The following is an 18,890-nucleotide window of genomic DNA, read 5'->3' on the forward strand; positions in this document are numbered from 1 at the left end:
CAGGAAGAGACCTGGTTGTTGCAATCATGTAGATGGACTTATCTATCTCTACCTGAATGTTAAACTCCCTGACTATCCATACCCACCTTCTAGTACATCTCAATACTGATGTGTTTATTTTCTCAATAAATATTTGACTCCATGAACTAAGGGTGATGGGATCACAAAGAGGGAAGTTGTGGGCTGTGCTTTAAGAGGCTTATAGTTCGATAGAAGAACTTGTCTAGAATTCTTTACTAAAGCCAACCTAGTCGTCTTTAATATTCCCTAGTCAAGCAAAATTATACTGTCTCTACTCAGTGTGTTCATAACTTACAGTATTTGTTGGCCTTTTTACATATCCAGAAAACAGCCCATAATTCAAGATATAGGTACCCCTTTTCTTTTTCTTTTTTCAACCCCTTTTTAGTTCACCTTTCTTTTGTCTGTAATTCCTTATAACATTTGTTGTCTAAATACTTTATTTTTAGACTTATATATCATCTGTTATCATGTCAGCTAATTTTTTGCACTTCTGTAGCTTCTGTATTTTTTGCAAAGCACTTTCAAATGCATTACCTTATTCGGGCCTAGTAACATTAACATAGAGATGGCAGATGATATTCCCATTTTATAGGAGAAGAAACAGCCTCCAGGAATTTAGGTGACCATATAAACCTGTGTGGCTGGTGAGTTGTGAGGTTGTTCTTAGATACGAGTTCTCCTGAATCTCGAGGCAGTGTGGTCTAGGGGAGGAGCATGACCTAGGAAGAAGCCTAGAGAGGTGTGTGGTCAACACTGAGGCTAGTGGAAAATGCAGAGGGTCCCGGGTCAGGCTCTGGTTCCAGTTTTGGCTCCACTCCTCACCTTCTGTGTAACGTCTGGGAAGTTACTCAGCTCTCTAAGCCTCAGTTTCCTTGTCAGCACTGTCCCCGGCCTGCCTCTCTCTGGGGTTATTGTGATGTCCAAATATGAGGATAACAGCATCGATACTAGCTGACTTTTGTTGAGTACTTACTAAATACCAGGCAATGTCCTCAATGTTGTACATGGATTATCTTGGCTAATCCTCACAACAGCTCTCTGAGATATGTCCTTTGTTCCCAAATGACAGATAAGGAAATCGAAGCACAGAGATGTTAAGTAACTGGACAAAGTTTATGTAGTTCACCAGTGAGGCCAGGAATTGAACATAAGCAGTCCGAGTCTAGAAACAGTACTCTTAACCGTGGTACTATAAAATTGTGTTTTTCAAGGTGCTCTGTAGACTGTAAAGTGCTCTGAACATGCGAAGTCCAGGCTGCAAGGAGCTGCATGGTCCTGCCTACCTGGGTAAATGTAAATAGGGAAGGGAGGGGGCAAACATGGAGATTTTTGCAGGGGACGAGAGAAATGGTTCCCTAGGGGGTCTGGCCAGGATTGAAGATGTGGAGAGGTGTTTTGGGGCCATATATCTGGCTGTTGGCTGTCATTCTCCTGTTGGGCTATCTGGCCTGCCTTAGAGGGTGGAGTGGAGGAAGATTCTGTTTGGCTAGTGAAGTGCAGCACAGACAAGACAGGTATCACTAGATCCCCCCGCACGTAGTGGAGCTATATGGGTCAGACCCCAGGCCAACCTTGTTGAGTGCTCAGGGGCAGGGAGCCTGATGTGTTGGCTCCTAGCCCACATTAGATGGTTAAATGAATGCAGTGGCATCATGACATAGCCCTCTGGAGACCTCTCACTAGAATGCTTAATCTTATTAAATTAAATATTTGTAATTATAAAAGTAATAGGGTTTTTTTTTTTTTTTTAAGATTTTATTTATTTATTTGACACAGAGAGAGAGACCCAGCGAGAGAGGGAACACAAGCAGGCAAGCAGGGGGAGTGGGAGAGGGAGAAGCAGGCCTCCCGCCGAGCAGGGAGCCTGATGTGGGACTCGATCCCAGGACCCTGGGATCATGACCTGAGCCGAAGGCAGACGCTTAACGACTGAGCCACCCAGGCACCCCAGTAATAGGTGGTTATTAAAGAAATTTGGTGAAATATAGAAAAGAAACCATCTCATTTTTTTCTATTAAGGAGATGGCTAGGAAGCAAGGCCAAGCGTGTAAGGGGCAGGTGGTTGAGGTGGACTGGGCTCTGCGCTACAAGGGGCATGTGGAGCTCTCTGCTCTTATTCATCCAGTTGAACCTGATAGTCTTGGGGTTTGAGCCTGGCCCTTTATAACAGCCGGAAGGGAGAAAGGGTCTGACAACCTTTGCCAGTGTGGGGGGAACGTAGGTACTTGAGTTGCTTTGCTCTATGAAGTTATCTCCATTACTGCCCTTCCTTTGCTGTGTAGTGCACCGGGTCTGGCTGCTTTGGCCCAGTGTGAAATTGAAATCCAGACTAATTCTATGGGTTTGGGTCCAGAGTCTAGAGTTTAGAAAAAGGAGGGAGAAAGAAGAGCCCCAAAAAGGGGGGTAAGAGACCCTTATTTTGGCTGCGTGGAGGCCCGTAGGTAGCTGATCTTTTTTGAAGTGTCACTTGATGCTTGTGGTCCTGCTGAGGCACATTGTGGGAGGGGGGAGTGTTGGGGTCGGCAGCAGTGATGCTGAGGGGTGCAGACTATGAGGACCAGTCAGGGCCATGCTCCCAGCCCTAAACAGTAACATTTTACTCTAGAGGTGACTACTGAGGGTCTGTGGTGTGGGCAGAGGCCCTGAGTCCCTGCCTTGCTTGTCTGGCCCAGGTGAAGCAGGGGGGCACTAGGACCCAGAGGCTAACACGGTTCCTGACAAGTCTAGAGCAGCACTAGCGCAGAGTGAGACTCATCAGCTGGCAAGCAGGATTCGGTGTCTCTGGGTTCAGCAATCATCAGGCAGCAGAGAGGACTTGCTCCTCAGCCCCCATCTCTGCCCCCATCCCTACCCCGGTAGGCCACCGAGTGAGGTCCATGGACTGGGGAGGGCCGCGCCTGACGGCTTCTGTGTCTGTCCATGAGGGCCTGGAGCCCTGACCCTCCTGCCTAGGTTTCTGCCTTTTCTCTCTGTCTTTGGCCCGCTGGGGGAGGGGGTAGAGGCCGGGTGAGCAACATGGCCCAGAGCAAGAGGCATATGTACAGCCGGGTAAGTGGTCCTTATCTGGGATGGCCCTGGGAGGGCTGCTGGAGAAGGCCTGGGTGCCCGTGGACACTGCTGTGGGGGCTGGGGAGACAGGCTGGAGCTAGGCTGGGGCCACTCACAGCAGGGACTGATGGTGTTAGGCTGGACAGGCCTCCCCTCCCAGAGTTGAACTCTCGGTGGGGACTGGCAAGGCCTGACCTTTGACTCTAATTGGACCTCTGACTAGAGGTTCCTGAGGGGATTGGACTATATTGGGGACTCTTAATGGGGTTGGTGGGTTGGAATGGCCTTACAGTGACGCCTTTCTTTAGAGCTGCTCTGTTGTTTGTCACTTGCTTTCTTTCTCTTCTGGTTGAGACTGAATCTGTACCCACTATTGTGTCCACCTGGTTCTGAGAGGCTTATTAGGGTTGGGAGGTTGAGGGAGTCTCTTGAGTTTGGGGATAGCCCTGATGTCACTGTCAGTTCTTTTTATTGTCAGATCCATGAGAGCAACCATGCTGTCCCAGGTGCGATTTGGGGTCCTGAAGCCCCTGGGAGCTATATCCTTATCTTCCCCGATGAGCTCTTTAGGGAAGGGATTCGGGGAGTGACAGGCTCTGGCAGGGCTCCCTTCTGAAGCCAAGTGGGAGCATCAGAGGGAGCCCTGTGGAATCTTTAGAACCAGGGAGTCACTTTCTCATGCCTCATTCATCTGTTTGCTGCAAGGCCCTTAGTTCATGGAGCTGCTATTGCTAAAAATGGCTTAGGTGTGATTTTCTTCTAAACCATGGCCCTCTTTGGAAACCTAATTTCATGTTGTGTCCTGTCATCACGGGTGTGTCAGAAGCTGAGAACTTCCGAAGGACAATGTTTAGTCTATTCCTTTGCCGTGTCCATCCATGGGGTGATAAGCCATTCATTTGGACCACTGGGCAGAGTCTAGGGGACAGTATAGGTCAGATCTGAGGGCACCTGATTTACCTGGCCTTTGTTTTTCTTTTTATAGCAACATAGTGTGGGGGAAGGATCTGCAGAGCTTGGGGTAGAGTTAATAGGACAGGGCTCAGGCCAGGAGGAAGGGAACTAAATGGTTGAATGGGCTGCGGTGAGGCATCTAGAAATGTCATGGTGGGTGTGTGGATGGGGTGGGCCGAGTCGGGTCCAGAAGGAGTGATGGTGACTTGAGGGCTGGAAGGACGCACAATTGTGTACCTTTGAAAGGGAGAGGCCTAAGAGAGCTGTTTGACCACAGGGAAGACAGACAGCACTGGGGAGTGGAATAGGATTCTGTGGGGTCACCCACGAGTCACCTGTCTTCTCAGCTTGGGCACCTGAGTCAGGGCATTGGGTTTCGGAGAGCCCGGTCTCAATTGAGTTACTCGCTTGAGCTTCATTCCCCTCCTCGGGGGCAGTGCTCCTGAGAAAAAAGCCATGTAGTGACATTCACAGGTCTGTCAGTGAATTCTGATTTGTTATGAAATTTAAATGTAAACTCTTAAAAATTGTGGCAGATTCCAGAGGAGTTCGGAGAAGTCTTAGAACATCACTGGTATTTTTCAAAAGGGAATTTGGGGTCCATTTCACCCTGAAAATGGGGTTCAGGGAAGTGACTGCTTGTCCTTCTTTAGACTAGGATCCTGACTGGGGCCTTTCTGGTGCATTAGGATGACCCCGTTGACCTGAGGCCCTTACCTGCGTATGTTTGCCCGTGTCTTTCTTTCAGACGCCCAGCAGCAGCAGAATGAGTGCAGAGGCAAGCGCCCGGCCTCTGCGAGTGGGCTCCCGTGTGGAGGTGATTGGAAAAGGCCACCGAGGCACTGTGGCCTATGTTGGAGCCACACTCTTTGCCACTGGCAAATGGGTCGGCGTGATCCTGGATGAAGCAAAGGGCAAGAATGATGGAACTGTCCAAGGCAGGAAGTACTTCACTTGTGATGAAGGGCATGGCATCTTTGTGCGTCAGTCCCAGGTACCTCTACCCTTTTCTGAGTGTATGCATGTGCACATGCTCTGTTGCTTGTGCAGCTTTTGTGTGGGGCTCCCTTTTCCTGGGCATGAGTGTACGTCTCTGGTTGAGAGAGTGGGAGGTAGCGGGGGAGGGAAGATTGGTGATCCATCCTTATGTCCATCCTTATGGAAGCTGCCCTATACCCTGGGCTTGCTTGGGGCCTAGGGAGGGGCCCAGATCACAGCCATCCTTGATCTGGCTATATTGAGTCTGTTCTCTGGCCTCAGATCCAGGTATTTGAAGATGGAGCAGATACTACTTCCCCAGAGACACCTGATTCTTCTGCCTCAAAGGTCCTCAAAAGAGGTAACAGCCACCCAATTAAGTTGCCTTCCCACATCCAAAAGTCCCCAGGACTTCTCCCCAGAATACAGGGCCACAGTGGTACATGAGATTTTTCCATCACCGCCATATTCCCTTGTTACATCTCTTCTACCCCACCACGATGGTCTCTGCCCCCACCCTTCTATACAAACACACACTTTGTTTCTGCTTGCTTTCTACAGAGGGAACGGACTCAACTGCAAAGACCAGCAAACTGGTGAGTGGTTGGGGGTGGGAGTGGAGAATAAGAGAGAGAAAGAGGGGAAGGAGACAGAGGAGGGAGACCATTCCTAGGCAGGTAGAAATAGTAGGTGAGTAAACGGAGTTAAGCCTTCCAGTCTCCAACCTCCCTGAGAAGGAAGCTTTCTGGGTATGAGTTGCTGCTTTACGGGTAGAGTAAAGGTGGTAGCAGGGAAGAACTGTTAGGGCCCAGAAGTTTAGGGTCAAATGGAGCCAAGGCTAGGGGTGATAGGAAAGACAGGTCTGACCCTAGTAGTGTTGTTGCCAGCTTCCTACCTTTTGGTACCCAAGGCTGCCAGGATCTTAAAGATCAGAGGTTAGGGGTAAGGTGAGAGCTAGAAGAAGAAGGAGCTCTCCTGTTCACAAGTGAATGGTAAGGAGCCAGGCCTACTGCTGCCTGTTTTAGGCTGTATGCAGAGGGCCCGTCGTTCTAATTCTCCTCCACTGTGCTGCGCAAGGTGTGTGAGGTGGGGATTCAGACCCCCCCCCCCCCAGCTTCTCTGTGTCAGGGTGTGGACATCCTGGAAGCTGATCCTTGAGGGACCCCTCTTCTCACTTACCCAGGAGTTGGCAGTGACCTGACTCTCCCCTTTACCTGTGTGTACCTGAGTTGGTCTTAACACCTCTACCCAGGATGTCTGGTCAGCTAGCGCACTGTGATGTCTGTTCTCTAACTCTGCCCTTTCCTACTCCTCATGCAGCGGGGACTGAAGCCTAAGAAGGTGGTGTGTTTACTATTTGTACCTGGGTGGGGGAGGGCCATGAGCCCCCTCCCCAGCTGTCCTGCATGTCCTTGGGCTGCTGCATGCATGTTTGTGTGACCTTGGGACTGGGATGGCCAGAGGAAATGGCGGCCTTGGCTTTCAGGGTTCCTTTGAGGGATGCAAGGATGTCAGGCTCAGTGTCCAGGCTCAGGTGGCACTCATTAGAGATGACTCCTGCACCTACTTGTCCCCCCTCCCCACTGCCTTAGGACTTCTAGTCAGAGACTCCAAACATTCGACTGTAAATGTAAAGCAGCAGCATGGAGTAGGGCATTTACTGGGTTACACTGGGTTTTCAATCTGAGTTTGGGGGCAGTGGGAGGAAACCCTGGGAGGTTGGGAGGGGAGAAAGTACCAGATGAGATGATTGGGCAAGGAGGCAGGAGGCCAGGGAGCAGAGCACAGGAAAAACAGTCCTGAGTTGGAAAGCTGGAGAGTCTGTGTGTGTGTTTCTGGGCGGGCGCTAGCCATGGATGCCCACCCTTGCTCTGCTCCATCGGTCTTTCCCTGCCTCTTCCTGCCTCTGGTGCTGTGCTGAGGCCCACCTCCCACCCCTTGTAGCCTTCCATCAGCCATCATTGTGTGGGGCTCAACTGTGCCACCCCCAGACACTTTTTAAACTCTTAAGTCACAGCCGTGACCACTTCCTCACACCAGCCCCTGCCTTGGGCTTGTGCCCAAGCCATCTCTGACCTGCATGTGCCCGTCTGACCTGTATGTCCTGTGCCGTATGTATGGTTCTGTGATTTCCTTGTGGCCAGCTGTCTCAGGCCCTTCGGACCTGCATGGAGAGCTACTGGATTGGGGCAGTGGGTGGGGAGAGGAAAACATCTTTTTGACTCCTGGTTGTCCAAGGTCCCCACTCTTGCCATGGAAGAGACCGCATTCTGGTACTTGCTTTGAGGTCCTGGCTCCGGTGGGAGTGGGGATGTAAGAAGGAAAATAATGCCTAAAGGATGCTGAACCCATTACAAGGTTATAGAAACTTGGCTTCTTCCCTGGATTATTGTCTTCTCGTTGGGGTTCCAAATCTTGCCTCAGGCCCCTGAGTAGAGAAGAGCATGGACCTGCAGTTCGATACCCATGGAGGAGTTCTCGCCACGGGGGGACCTGACCCTGGGCAGGGCCTGAGCTATGTCCGAAAGCGGGGGTTTGGGCCGCTACCTGGGGAGATGTGGCAAAGCCCAGCCTAAGCTGCCTGTGCTGGGTTACAGGGCCTTCTTTGCTCCTGTGCAGAGCGCCAAATAGTCCCGTCCACAGCCAGGTCTTCCTTTCCAGTGGCTCTCTCACAGCAGACCACTTAGCCCAGGGCCCTGCTCTCACCCCCGGGGGAAACAGGGAGCCAGCACCAGAACCAAAAAAAAAAAAAAGGAAAAAAGAACCTTGAAGGGGAGGGCAGAAGGGAACCCAGATGTCTCTGCAAGGTGCCCAGTCCCTTCTGGAAGGTCTTTAGAGACAGGCTTTAACCTGCCTGCAACCAGGGGAGGTTTGGGGGAGGAACCAAATACTGTCACTAGAGCTGCTGCTGAATGTTCCCTGGGGTTTCTTAGTGTCATTTTGTGCCCCTCAGAGCGGGTGCTGTCACAGGAGGGGTATTCTGGGTGCGTGTGCCTCATGAGAGACCAACCTTAAGGGCGTTGTCTGTGTGTGTAACAGACGAGTGGAGTTGATGGGGCTGTGGGCAGAGGGGAGTGTATGAGAGGCTGGTGGAGCAGTGAGGCTCCTGGCCCTGCCCAGTCATGCCCCGGCCCCAGAGAGTACCATTTCTGGGATGGCCCCTAGCCCAGTTTCTTGGAGCAGACTCTTGGGGATGGGGGGGGGGGGGGGGTGGGCAGGGAAGGGGAGGGAGGAGTCAGAACCTGTTCTATGGAGGAAGAAGCAGGGCGGGTTCTGCGCAGGACTTTGTCCAGTCATGTGGAGGAGGAGGAGCCAGCAGAGCCCGGCCGTTGCTAGGAGACCGAGGAGCCGTGGCTCCACCCCCACGGATCAGAGGAGGGTGGGTGCATGACGTCAGGTGGAGCTGGTGCTGCGGCCACTGAGGCTGCCATCAGCCTTAGCTGGTGAACTGGGCCGGGCGCCTCTCCGGTGCCTGCCGGAGCCTGGCCGTCCCACTGCGCACCTGCGGGCGGCTTCTGCGTCTGAGCCACAGCCGTTTGCGGGCTGGGAGGCCGGCCTGCCGGGAAGCTGAGGCTGCATTGTTGGGATTTGATGCACTAATCTCCTGTCTCCGCCGCCTTTCCCTCTGTTCGGTCTCTTTCCCTCCCTCCCTTCGTCTGTCCTTCCTCTGTGTGTTTGTCCATCCTCCTCTGTCCCTCCTTTTCTTTCCTCTCCTGGCTTTCTTTGGTTTTCTGCAATGATGAGACAGGCACCGACAGCCCGAAAGGTACTCTTGCTTGCTCTGGTCCTGCTGCCGGGTTGCCAGGGCGATGGTGGCAGCAGGCTGCTGGGGTGGGGGTGGGGGCTGATTGACTTCCTCTGTCTACCTGGTTGGGGGAGGAGGGTGGGGATGAAGTGGGGGGGCAGGGAGAGGTGTGTGTCACTGCCATGCCCCACACCCTGGGCATTTGCTCCCTGCTTTGGGCTCTGATTGTGTGTTCTGGGCCTTGTACCCAGTGGCCTCACAGCCTTGGGCTTCAGGCAGCTTTTGCTGCAAACTGGCTTTGGGAGTTTCCTGTGAGAGGATGTGGGGAAGCAGATCCCGGTGTCTTCATGCCTCTAGCAGGCCTGCCTCACCCTTAGGCTTTGCTAGGAACCCTCTTGGTTGTACTCCCAGCATCCCTTCTCCACCAGGGTTTGTATTAAAAGGCTTTTCCAGGGTGGCATGGGGACCCTAGAATAGTTTTTGACCCACAGCTATGGAGGCTCAGCTCAGGGTAGGAGGGGTGGGGTTTGGTCTCCTTGGACTCAGTGTCTCCTAGAGGTAGGGTCCAAGCCAAATCTGTTTTTGCTGTTTTGCTGTAAGATACTGGGTAGCAGGAACACAATTTGGAACTTGGGATTAATCATCTATTTTGGTTTAGGTCACTAGTTTCTCTATGCTGCTGCCCACCCCCATGTCCTTTCTTGCAGCTGGGTGGGGTTACTTTGCTGAGCTCTAGGCTTCTGGTTAATGCAGTATTCATGGTCCTGACACCTGAGCCCTCTGCCCTAGGGATGGGGACTGCTGCAGGATCTGGTCCTGGGGGAGGGGGTGGGGTAGGGAGGAGGGCAGCACTGTTTTGCCTAGGGGGCCTGAGCCCCCCTGCTGGGGTCATATCACTCACTTCTGGGCTTCTAGCATCACTCTGGTCACGTGGTATTTCTAGGGGGTCTTCTGTGGAGTCTGGCACTTGAAGGAAGGGGCTGACCTGGGAAAGTCCTTGGGAGTGGTGGGTGGGCGGGGCCTCTGGCTCTGGGCTGGAGTGCCAGAAGGACTGTCTCTAGGGACCTCCACCAGCTGCTGCCTTTGGTCCCCTGTGGCTCAGCCTAGGAGATGGGGATATCTGGGATTTTCAGGGTGTTTGAAGGGGTGAGGTCTGCAAGGGTTGGGCATAAGTGGGGCAAAGGACCAATGGGGAATAGGATTCTGAGGTCCCGGAGTAGAAACAAGGTGATTCACTGGAGGGAAAAGGGGATGGGGTGGGAATGGGAGTGGGGAGGCAGCTAACTGTAACGCCATTCCTGGTACTTCTTCTGCTCTCATTGCTGTCCCTTCTGCTGTCTGTCTTTCTGCCATTATCCTTTCTTTCCTGACTCCTCCTCCTCCTCTGGCTCCTGTTGCCTGTCCAGACCACAACTCGGCGGCCCAAGGTGAGAAAAAAAAGGCCTCTGTACAAACCACTGCTGAGTGTAGACTCACATTTCAGGCATGTGCATGTGTGTGGGCCTGTGTTTGAGCAAGTTAAAGGTGGTCGCAGTGCATCCTGGGTCCTCTTTTTCAGAGGAGTGAGGGGACTGAGGGTGGTGACAGGCCTCTCTTGGGAAAATGACTCTGGCTCTTAGGAGGTTGTCTGAGCCAGTAGCCTGAGTGCAGAAGAGAAACGAGAGTGATTGTGGTCAGTTAGGGCTGGCTTTCTTGAAGAAGGGCATTTTGACTAGTTTTTTGATGCATGAATGGGGGTGGAGGTTGGAAGAAAGGTGAGGAAGAACTTGGCACTGTCAGCGTCAGGGGATAAGGACCTGGGGTTATCTGTGGGTAGCATGTGATCTCTGAGTGTCAGCACATCAGGAGAGCTTCAGGGCTCAGTACTGCAAGGGAGAGCACTGGGCAGGCCTGTCTGCTCCAGGGCCTGGGGCTTCAGGGAGCTCTGCCCCAGTCCCACCGGGGCGGGGTAAATGTTGCCTGGTTAGAGCCCCTTTGTCTTGGGGGGAGGGAGATGACAGAAGGTTGGCTGTACTGACCATGTTTCAAGGGGGAGCCTAGGAGTACAACTTTCACTTTGGCCCTTTTGCCTGCAGGGTCCCCTAAGGTAGACCAAGGGAGGGAGAATCAGCTCAACTCCCAAAGAGTGGGATACAGAGCTTGGTACCCCCACTTTTAGCCCAGGCTTCTCTGGGAACATGAAAGTTAGAGAACAAACTCCAATTTGTTCTTTTGCTTTGGGAATGATATTGAGGCACTTTTTCTTCCTGGGGGAGGAGGGTACAGGCCCAGAACAATGATAGGACTGGGAGTATTAAGAAATTGCTAGAATGATCACAACTGGGTCACAGAGGGGAGGTCTGGGGAGTAAGGGATTCTGTTCTAAGGGGGTAGTGCCAGAGCTGGGAGGAATGTGGGGTCAGTGCCAAGGGAGAAGCATTATAATCTCATGTCTTCTATCACTTCCTCCCTTTCTCCTCTGCCCGCCTCCTGCCTCCCCCGTCCTTTGTCACTGTCTCTGACTCTGTCATTTTTCCTCTCCCCTTCACTCTGCTTCTCTGTTCTCACTGTGCTTTGATACTCTCTCACTGCCCTTTTCCTTCTCTGTCTCCTTCCCTTGGCGGATTCTCATATTCTGTCTTTCTTACCACCCCTGTTCTTTTTCTGGCTTGCCCCTGTCCTCTCTGAATAGCCCACCCGCCCAGCTAGTACTGGGGTGGCTGGGGCCAGTAGCTCCCTGGGCCCCTCTGGCTCAGCATCAGCAGGTGAGCTGAGCAGCAGTGAACCCAGCACCCCGGCTCAGACTCCACTGGCAGCACCCATCATCCCCACACCGGCTCTCACCTCTCCTGGAGCGGCACCTCCACTACCTTCCCCCTCTAAGGTAAGGACTGGGTTGGAGTGAAGAAGAACCAAGACATAGGGGGGCTTGTGACCCCAGGCAGGATCTTAGAAATTTTCCAGGGCTGGGGGAGACCCAGAATTTGGATCCGAAGGGTGGGGACATAGCATATGTCCATTGACTCTGCCATTGACTCAGCTACCCTTTCTTTTCTGCCCTCCTTCCACACTTTCCCCTTATGCACCCATCCTTTCTCAGATGTTTGTAGGCCACTTTTGCTTTTGACCCTGGGGCTGGAATGATGTTTGCTTACATTCCTGTCCTTTCGCTCCAGCTCAGCTTTGGTGGGGTGGAGGAGGAGGCTATGCACCTACCGAGGGGTCTCTCCTTTGTAGGAGGAGGAGGGGCTGAGGGCCCAGGTGCGGGACCTGGAGGAGAAACTGGAGACTCTGCGGTTGAAACGGGCAGAAGACAAGGCAAAGCTAAAAGAGCTGGAGAAACATAAGATCCAGCTGGAGCAGGTGCAAGAATGGAAGAGCAAGATGCAGGAACAGCAGGCAGACCTGCAGCGACGCCTCAAGGAGGCGCGGAAGGTGGGACTTGGGGGGAAGGAGGTGGCTGGGGAGCTTGGGACCCAAGCCAGTGCACTGGACACTAGGCCGGAGGAGCCTGGAATACCCTGTGAGAAAGCGGGCATGAGGCGTCTCTCTGCTTGCACTCCCACCAACATCCCCCCCTCCTCAGGAAGCCAAGGAGGCCCTGGAGGCGAAGGAACGCTACATGGAGGAGATGGCTGATACTGCTGATGCCATTGAGATGGCCACTCTGGACAAGGAGATGGCTGAAGAGCGGGCCGAGTCCCTGCAGCAGGAGGTGGAGGCATTGAAGGAACGTGTGGATGAGCTCACCACTGACTTAGAGATCCTCAAAGCTGAGATTGAAGAGAAGGGTAAGGGGCCAGGAGCTGCTGGGGGCCAGATGGTGGGCTTGGAGCTGTGTCTGAAAGTGTTAATGGTCTTCCCCAGGCTCAGACGGGGCAGCGTCCAGTTATCAGCTCAAGCAGCTCGAGGAGCAGAACGCCCGCCTGAAGGACGCCCTGGTGAGGTAGGGTCCCCTCCCTGCTTGGCTCCGAGGCTCACTCTCCTGTCTCTAGATGTATTAGAGTGCCCATCGCCAGTGACTCAGACACAACACTTTCTCCCTTCTCCCTCCCTTCTTCCCCACAGGATGCGGGATCTTTCTTCCTCAGAGAAGCAGGAGCATGTGAAACTCCAGAAGCTCATGGAGAAGAAGAACCAAGAGCTGGAGATTGTGAGGCAGCAGCGGGAGCGTCTGCAGGAGGAGCTGAGCCAGGCAGAGAGCACCATAGATGAGCTCAAGGAGCAGGTCTGGGGAGCGCAGGCCCTGGCCCAGGGGACCCCTGTCCTCTGAGGCTTGTGCCTCCTCTTTCTAGGTACCTTTCAGCAGCCCTTCTCCCTGTTCCCTCCCTGTAACACAGGTGGATGCTGCTCTGGGTGCTGAGGAGATGGTGGAGATGCTAACAGACCGGAACCTGAATCTAGAAGAGAAAGTGCGAGAGTTGAGAGAGACCGTGGGGGACTTGGTAAGAGAATAGACCCCTGACTTCCCACCCTGATGGAGGGCATTTGGAAGGCACTTGCTGAAAGAGGGATTGATGTGACCCCTGACCTTTGAGCAGGCTATGTGGTGAGCGGCCCCTCCCTGACCTGCTACCCTGACTCTGCCTTTCCTTTGCCCCGACTGCCTTGTGGCCTCCCAGGAAGCGATGAATGAGATGAACGATGAGCTGCAGGAGAATGCACGCGAGACAGAACTGGAGCTGCGGGAGCAGCTGGACATGGCGGGCGCACGGGTCCGGGAGGCCCAGAAGCGTGTGGAGGCGGCCCAGGAGACGGTTGCAGACTACCAGCAAACCATAAAGAAGTACCGCCAGCTGACCGCTCACCTGCAGGTGCCTGTGTACCCCCTGCTGTCCACCCACAGTCACCCTGGGCTCCCTCGTGACCCAGCCATGCTTCATCGCTGTCTCTTCTCCCAGGATGTGAACCGGGAACTGACAAACCAGCAAGAAGCATCTGCGGAGAGACAGCAGCAGCCACCCCCGGAGACCTTTGACTTCAAAATCAAGTTTGCTGAGACTAAGGCTCATGCGAAGGTCAGGACTGGGGAGTGTTGGGGCATCCACCCTGGCTGTGGCTGTGGGCTGCTCTGATGTGGTGTCTGGACTCCACGTGGCTGGAGGAGGGGATGCTTTGCGTGGTGGTCTGGAAGACTCCTGGCGGAAACTTGTCCCAGAAGCAGGGGACCTGGTGGAACAAGGCATGATAGTTCCGAGGCTCTCTCCAGCCTGGCTGAGAGGCCATCTACCTGTCCACTTCACAGGCAATTGAGATGGAATTGAGGCAGATGGAGGTGGCCCAGGCCAACCGGCACATGTCCCTGCTGACAGCCTTCATGCCCGACAGCTTCCTTCGGCCGGGTGGGGACCATGACTGCGTCCTCGTGCTGCTGCTCATGCCTCGTCTCATTTGCAAGGTATGGCCAGTCAGTCTAATCACGTGTTCAGCAGGACTCTGTTGAACTTGCTGTGTAGCAGGTCTGGAGGATGCCGAGTGAAGAGAGCAGTCAGCGTCCCTGCTCACAGAGTTGATCTTGTAGTGGAGGAATGCAGTCAGCTAAGTCGCAGATGGATGTGTATTACAGGCGCTGGGTTGTGAAGGGCGGGTGGCTTCTCTGAGACAGCACTATTGGGGCTCTGATTTAGATGGCAGGGTGGCACCGAAGGAAGAACATTTGAACTGAGACCCAGAAGATGACTACGAGTTAGTGGGGGGATAACCATCAGGATAGAATTCAGGTAAAAGGGTAGCAGAAGCAGTAGCTTTAAGGCAGGAAAGAGCTTGGTCCCACTGGTTCACTACCCTTTCATCTTCACATCCCAAGTCTTCACAACCGCCAGTAATCACATCATTATCCTTTCCCTAGGTGAGACTCCCTACCCATCTAAGAGCTGTTTCTGCTTTCCTCCTCCACATGGATCCATGTGTGCCCCCCCCCCCAACCTAGTTGCTCAGTTTTGTGTCCTGTGTTCCCGAGTCTGTGTTCTCCATCCTCTACTCTGAGCCCCAGGTTCCTGGTGCTTCTTCCCATAGGCAGAGCTGATCCGGAAGCAGGCCCAGGAGAAGTTTGAACTAAGCGAAAACTGTTCAGAGCGGCCTGGGCTCCGAGGAGCTTCAGGGGAGCAGCTCAGCTTTGCTGCTGGGCTGGTGTACTCACTGAGTCTGTTGCAGGCCACACTCCACCGCTATGAGCAGTAAGTGACCCGCTGGCCCCTGCTCTGGGACCACAGGGCCAAGATTGGATGGAACTGAGGTTGCCTGGCTGGCCTTGGCCTCAGAAGACCCTTCTCTGGTCTCTAGCGCCCTCTCTCAATGCAATGTGGACGTGTATAAGAAGGTCGGCAGCCTCTACCCTGAGATGAGTGCCCACGAGCGCTCCTTGGATTTCCTCATTGAGCTATTACACAAGGATCAGCTGGATGAGACTGTCAACGTAGAGCCTCTCACCAAGGCCATCAAGTATTACCAGGTCTGGGGCAAGAACTCAGGCTTGGCACAGCAGGGGGGGAAGGTTTCTCTTGCTGGGGCTGTTGCCAGTGTGGCCGAGGTTGTGTGTCCTAGGCTGGCTGCTTAAGGCTTGGCTTGCTCCTAAAGGAACTTGCCTGAGGATGCAGCTCCTTGGGGACTCAGATTCTCTTGCACCTCTGGAGTCCTATGATGACCGGGGCTCAAATTGTAGTTTGGAGAGAATTCTCCATCCTTCCAAGATCTAAAGGTTGTCCCTCTGTCACTTCTCCTCAGCATCTGTATAGTATTCATCTTGCCGAACAGCCCGAGGACAGTACCATGCAGCTGGCTGACCACATTAAGGTGAGGTGTCTGGGCCAGTGTTTGAGCCCCCTGTAGAGATCAGCAGTGGAGGACATCAGGTCAAGAGATCTGGCCCTCAAGGGCCGTCCCATAAGACTGGAATAGATCAGGGAAGTCAGAGAACCGAAATCTCTGTTGGCGGAGGGTAGGGACTATTTAGAAATGGCGATGGGGCAGAAGGGCTCCTGTTGGGGGCTGACAACCACACGTGTCTGTCCTTACAGTTCACCCAGAGTGCCCTGGACTGCATGAGCGTGGAGGTGGGACGGCTGCGTGCCTTCTTGCAGGTGAGAGCACAGCCAGATCTCTTTGACCTCCTCTTCCTCATTAGTCCCCACCTCCTCACCTCCAGCCCTAATGCTCTCTTGGTTCCCCATCTATTTCCTGTTCCCTGAATAGGGTGGCCAGGAGGCTTCAGATATTGCCCTCCTGCTCCGGGACCTGGAAACATCGTGCAGTGACATCCGCCAGTTCTGCAAGAAGATCCGGAGGCGAATGCCAGGGACAGATGCTCCTGGGATCCCAGCCGCACTGGCATTTGGACCACAGGTTTAGGGCAGCGAAGGGGGGAAGGAAAGGAAGCTGAGGAGAAGCAGGAGGGGCCTAGAGCGTTGAGATCTGCATCTGGTCAGGGAACAAGACGGTCTTGAGGTAGCTGGGAGCTGTGGCGTGGGACCCAGGGTGGGCTCCTGACTCTGGGCTGTCGCACAGGTATCGGACACACTCCTAGACTGCAGGAAACACTTGACGTGGGTGGTGGCCGTGCTGCAGGAGGTGGCAGCTGCTGCAGCCCAGCTCATTGCCCCACTGGCAGAGAATGAGGGGCTGCCCGTGGCCGCCCTGGAGGAGCTGGCTTTCAAAGCAAGCGAGCAGGTGGGCCTGGACGGCTGGGCAGAGGTGGTGGTGGAGTCTTGTGGCCAGTATGGGATTTTCACTGCTGCCCTTGACCCTGTAGATCTATGGGACCCCCTCCAGCAGCCCCTATGAGTGTTTGCGCCAGTCGAGCAACATCCTCATCAGTACCATGAACAAATTGGCCACAGCCATGCAGGAGGGCGAGTATGATGCAGAGCGGCCCCCCAGCAAGGTGGGTAGGGAGCTCTTTGGAGGATTCCAGAGGAGCCAGACTGCCAGAGCTGCTGCTGGTTATGGGAGGGCTGGGAGGCGGGAGAAGGGAATCTGGAGAGCACCACCCTGCTTGGAAGGCAAGGCTTTCCCTATACCCAGCTCTCTCTGGAAGGACCATGTTGGTGACCTCCTCTACCCATCCCTGCCTTCTGCTCCCACCTGACCCCTAGCCTCCCCCAGTTGAGCTGAGGGCTGCAGCCCTCCGTGCGGAGATCACCGATGCTGAAGGCCTGGGCTTGAAGCTTGAAGATCGAGAGACAGTTATCAAGGAGTTGAAGAAGTCACTGAAAATCAAGGTGAGGGTGTAGGGTAGGCTCAGGATCTGGGGGGCCAGGAAATGTTGCTGAGGTACAGTACAGCACTGAGTGTTGGGGATCTCCTGGGACTGGGACTGGTTGGGAGTTGAGGGGAGAAGTGGCACCTGTGATCAGTGGGGGGGAGCACCTGTGGGCCCTTCGCAGCTTTCTAGCTCGTGGTCTATCCCAGGTCCCTCGGGCCCATGAGAGGATGTAAGGGAACTAGACACTCTCTGCCCTTGCCCAGGGGGAGGAGCTGAGTGAGGCCAATGTGCGGCTAAGTCTGCTGGAGAAGAAGCTGGACAGTGCTGCCAAGGATGCGGACGAGCGCATCGAGAAAGTCCAGACTCGGCTGGAGGAGACTCAGGCACTGCTGCGGAAGAAGGAGAAGTCAGGCACCTTCCCTGGGTCCCTGCTTATTCCACTCCTCCTTCCGGCCGGCCGTTCTCCCTCCTAACCCATCCCCCTACCTGGGCCCTCTCAGAGTGAGACTCTCCCCAGGGGAGCAGGTACCATTTTCCTTCCCCACTGCCAACCCCATTGTGTCACCCCAGTCAGAGCACGTGCTGCTCCTGGCTCCTCACTAGCAGGGCTACTCCGAGGACCTGTCAGGACTGAGAAGTGGGGGTGGGGCTCCGGGGAAGGGACACTGCCTAAGCCCAGATTCTCTTTCACAGAGAGTTTGAGGAAACGATGGATGCACTCCAAGCTGACATTGACCAGCTAGAGGCAGAGAAGGCAGAGCTAAAGCAGCGGCTGAACAGCCAGTCGAAGCGCACGATCGAGGGGCTCCGGGGGCCCCCTCCCTCGGGTATTGCTACCCTGGTCTCTGGCATTGCTGGTGGTGAGTGTAGTGGGACAGGCAACGTCGGCCCAGAGGAGATTGAATAGCTTCCCTCCTGTCCTTGGCCTCAGTTTGACTTCTGCCCCCCTCTTACTGGATGTTCAGCCAGGAATGTGTTCGCCCAGTTTTGCTCTATGACAGCTTTTTACCAGGCTTTTTACTTCCCCTGAAGATACGTGCAGAGACCCCCTGATCAAGGTGGGGCATTACCAGCTTGTCCGTGGAGCTCAGAATTACGACGACAGTTAGACTCTAGCAGATGTCCCTTCTGGGTCTGGCCTTTCTGTGCCAGCCCTATATCCCAGAGGGTGATCAGCCTACAGCAGATTAGGCTAACTCTGTTGCTGTATCCAGCCATGCCTGCTCTTGATTGCTCCTCTGCTTGCACTTTTTATTTCTCCCTACTGCGTTTACGTGACTTTACCCTGTGGTGTGCTTGTCTCTTCCATTGCTGAGTTCTCCCATTTCCACTTGGGGCTTGTGTTCTGACCTCTGCCTGGTCTCTAGTGTGGTCAGGGCTCCTTACCTGGAGTTTTTCTGGTTCTGAGGCCCAGTCTTCCCAGTTTTCCTGGCCATGTTAGTTCTTGTCTGCTCTGTAGTTTTTTAGTTTCTTTCTTACCTCCAGAAGATAGACTCCTTGCCCTGAAGCCCTCAGGATCTCCAGAGCTCCCTCCAGAGCTCCAGAGCTATGCCTGTCTTGTCAGTTGGCCTTACCTAGGGTCTTGTTCCCATCAAAGCCGCCCTCACTGGTGCCTCTTGTTCTTGGGAGGTGACTGAGTACTTGTTGGCTTTGGACTCCTGTGGTACAGTTGGCTCCTGTTCCTTAGGCAAGGGGTCTCCAGAGTTACCACATTGTGTTGTTGTAGCACAGGCTTTCTAAACAGATACTGGTTCTGATTCACAAAACTTCCCACCAAAAAAGCGCATCTTTTGCCCCAGAACAATGGGGAACCCGAGGAACAGGGAATGCGGCTGCACCTTCAACTTCAGCTTTGCTGCTGCAGAACACTAAGGGTGCAGACATCTTGGGGTCTCGGGGTCTCGAGTACATTCCCTCTGCCCTTCTTGGAGATGGAGTGTGAGGCAGAGAGCAGGAACGCCT

At 54.1% G+C, this 18,890-nt stretch overlaps 1 protein-coding gene across 7 annotated transcripts in view; it reads left to right on the forward strand.

Annotated features, from left to right (window-relative positions):
• Positions 1-18,890, forward strand: part of DCTN1 (dynactin subunit 1) — a 30,427-nt gene that overhangs the window by 8,193 nt on the left and 3,344 nt on the right. For 2 of the 7 annotated variants that reach the window (XM_032410650.1, XM_032410651.1), the window contains exons 1-26: positions 2,738-3,072; positions 4,775-5,020; positions 5,287-5,365; positions 5,566-5,600; positions 6,325-6,345; positions 8,753-8,770; positions 10,156-10,176; positions 11,421-11,612; positions 11,966-12,163; positions 12,315-12,519; positions 12,596-12,674; positions 12,797-12,956; positions 13,069-13,173; positions 13,351-13,542; positions 13,630-13,746; positions 13,974-14,126; positions 14,744-14,904; positions 15,011-15,179; positions 15,452-15,520; positions 15,745-15,807; positions 15,920-16,069; positions 16,232-16,393; positions 16,476-16,607; positions 16,819-16,944; positions 17,192-17,334; positions 17,622-17,788. In XM_032410650.1, the coding sequence (XP_032266541.1) occupies positions 3,040-3,072; positions 4,775-5,020; positions 5,287-5,365; positions 5,566-5,600; positions 6,325-6,345; positions 8,753-8,770; positions 10,156-10,176; positions 11,421-11,612; positions 11,966-12,163; positions 12,315-12,519; positions 12,596-12,674; positions 12,797-12,956; positions 13,069-13,173; positions 13,351-13,542; positions 13,630-13,746; positions 13,974-14,126; positions 14,744-14,904; positions 15,011-15,179; positions 15,452-15,520; positions 15,745-15,807; positions 15,920-16,069; positions 16,232-16,393; positions 16,476-16,607; positions 16,819-16,944; positions 17,192-17,334; positions 17,622-17,788 (3,196 nt within the window). In that variant the 5' untranslated portion in view covers positions 2,738-3,039. Of the gene's footprint in view, positions 1-2,737; positions 3,073-4,774; positions 5,021-5,286; positions 5,366-5,565; positions 5,601-6,324; positions 6,346-8,740; positions 8,771-10,155; positions 10,177-11,420; positions 11,613-11,965; positions 12,164-12,314; positions 12,520-12,595; positions 12,675-12,796; positions 12,957-13,068; positions 13,174-13,350; positions 13,543-13,629; positions 13,747-13,973; positions 14,127-14,743; positions 14,905-15,010; positions 15,180-15,451; positions 15,521-15,744; positions 15,808-15,919; positions 16,070-16,231; positions 16,394-16,475; positions 16,608-16,818; positions 16,945-17,191; positions 17,335-17,621; positions 17,789-18,890 lie in introns of those variants that run through there. The other 5 variants (XM_032410653.1, XM_032410654.1, XM_032410652.1 and 2 more) reach the window with 4 other exon arrangements.

The sequence above is a fragment of the Phoca vitulina genome, unplaced genomic scaffold (genome assembly GCF_004348235.1).
Source record: "Phoca vitulina isolate PV1807 unplaced genomic scaffold, GSC_HSeal_1.0 scaffold12, whole genome shotgun sequence".
NCBI classification, from domain to species: Eukaryota; Metazoa; Chordata; class Mammalia; order Carnivora; family Phocidae; genus Phoca; species Phoca vitulina.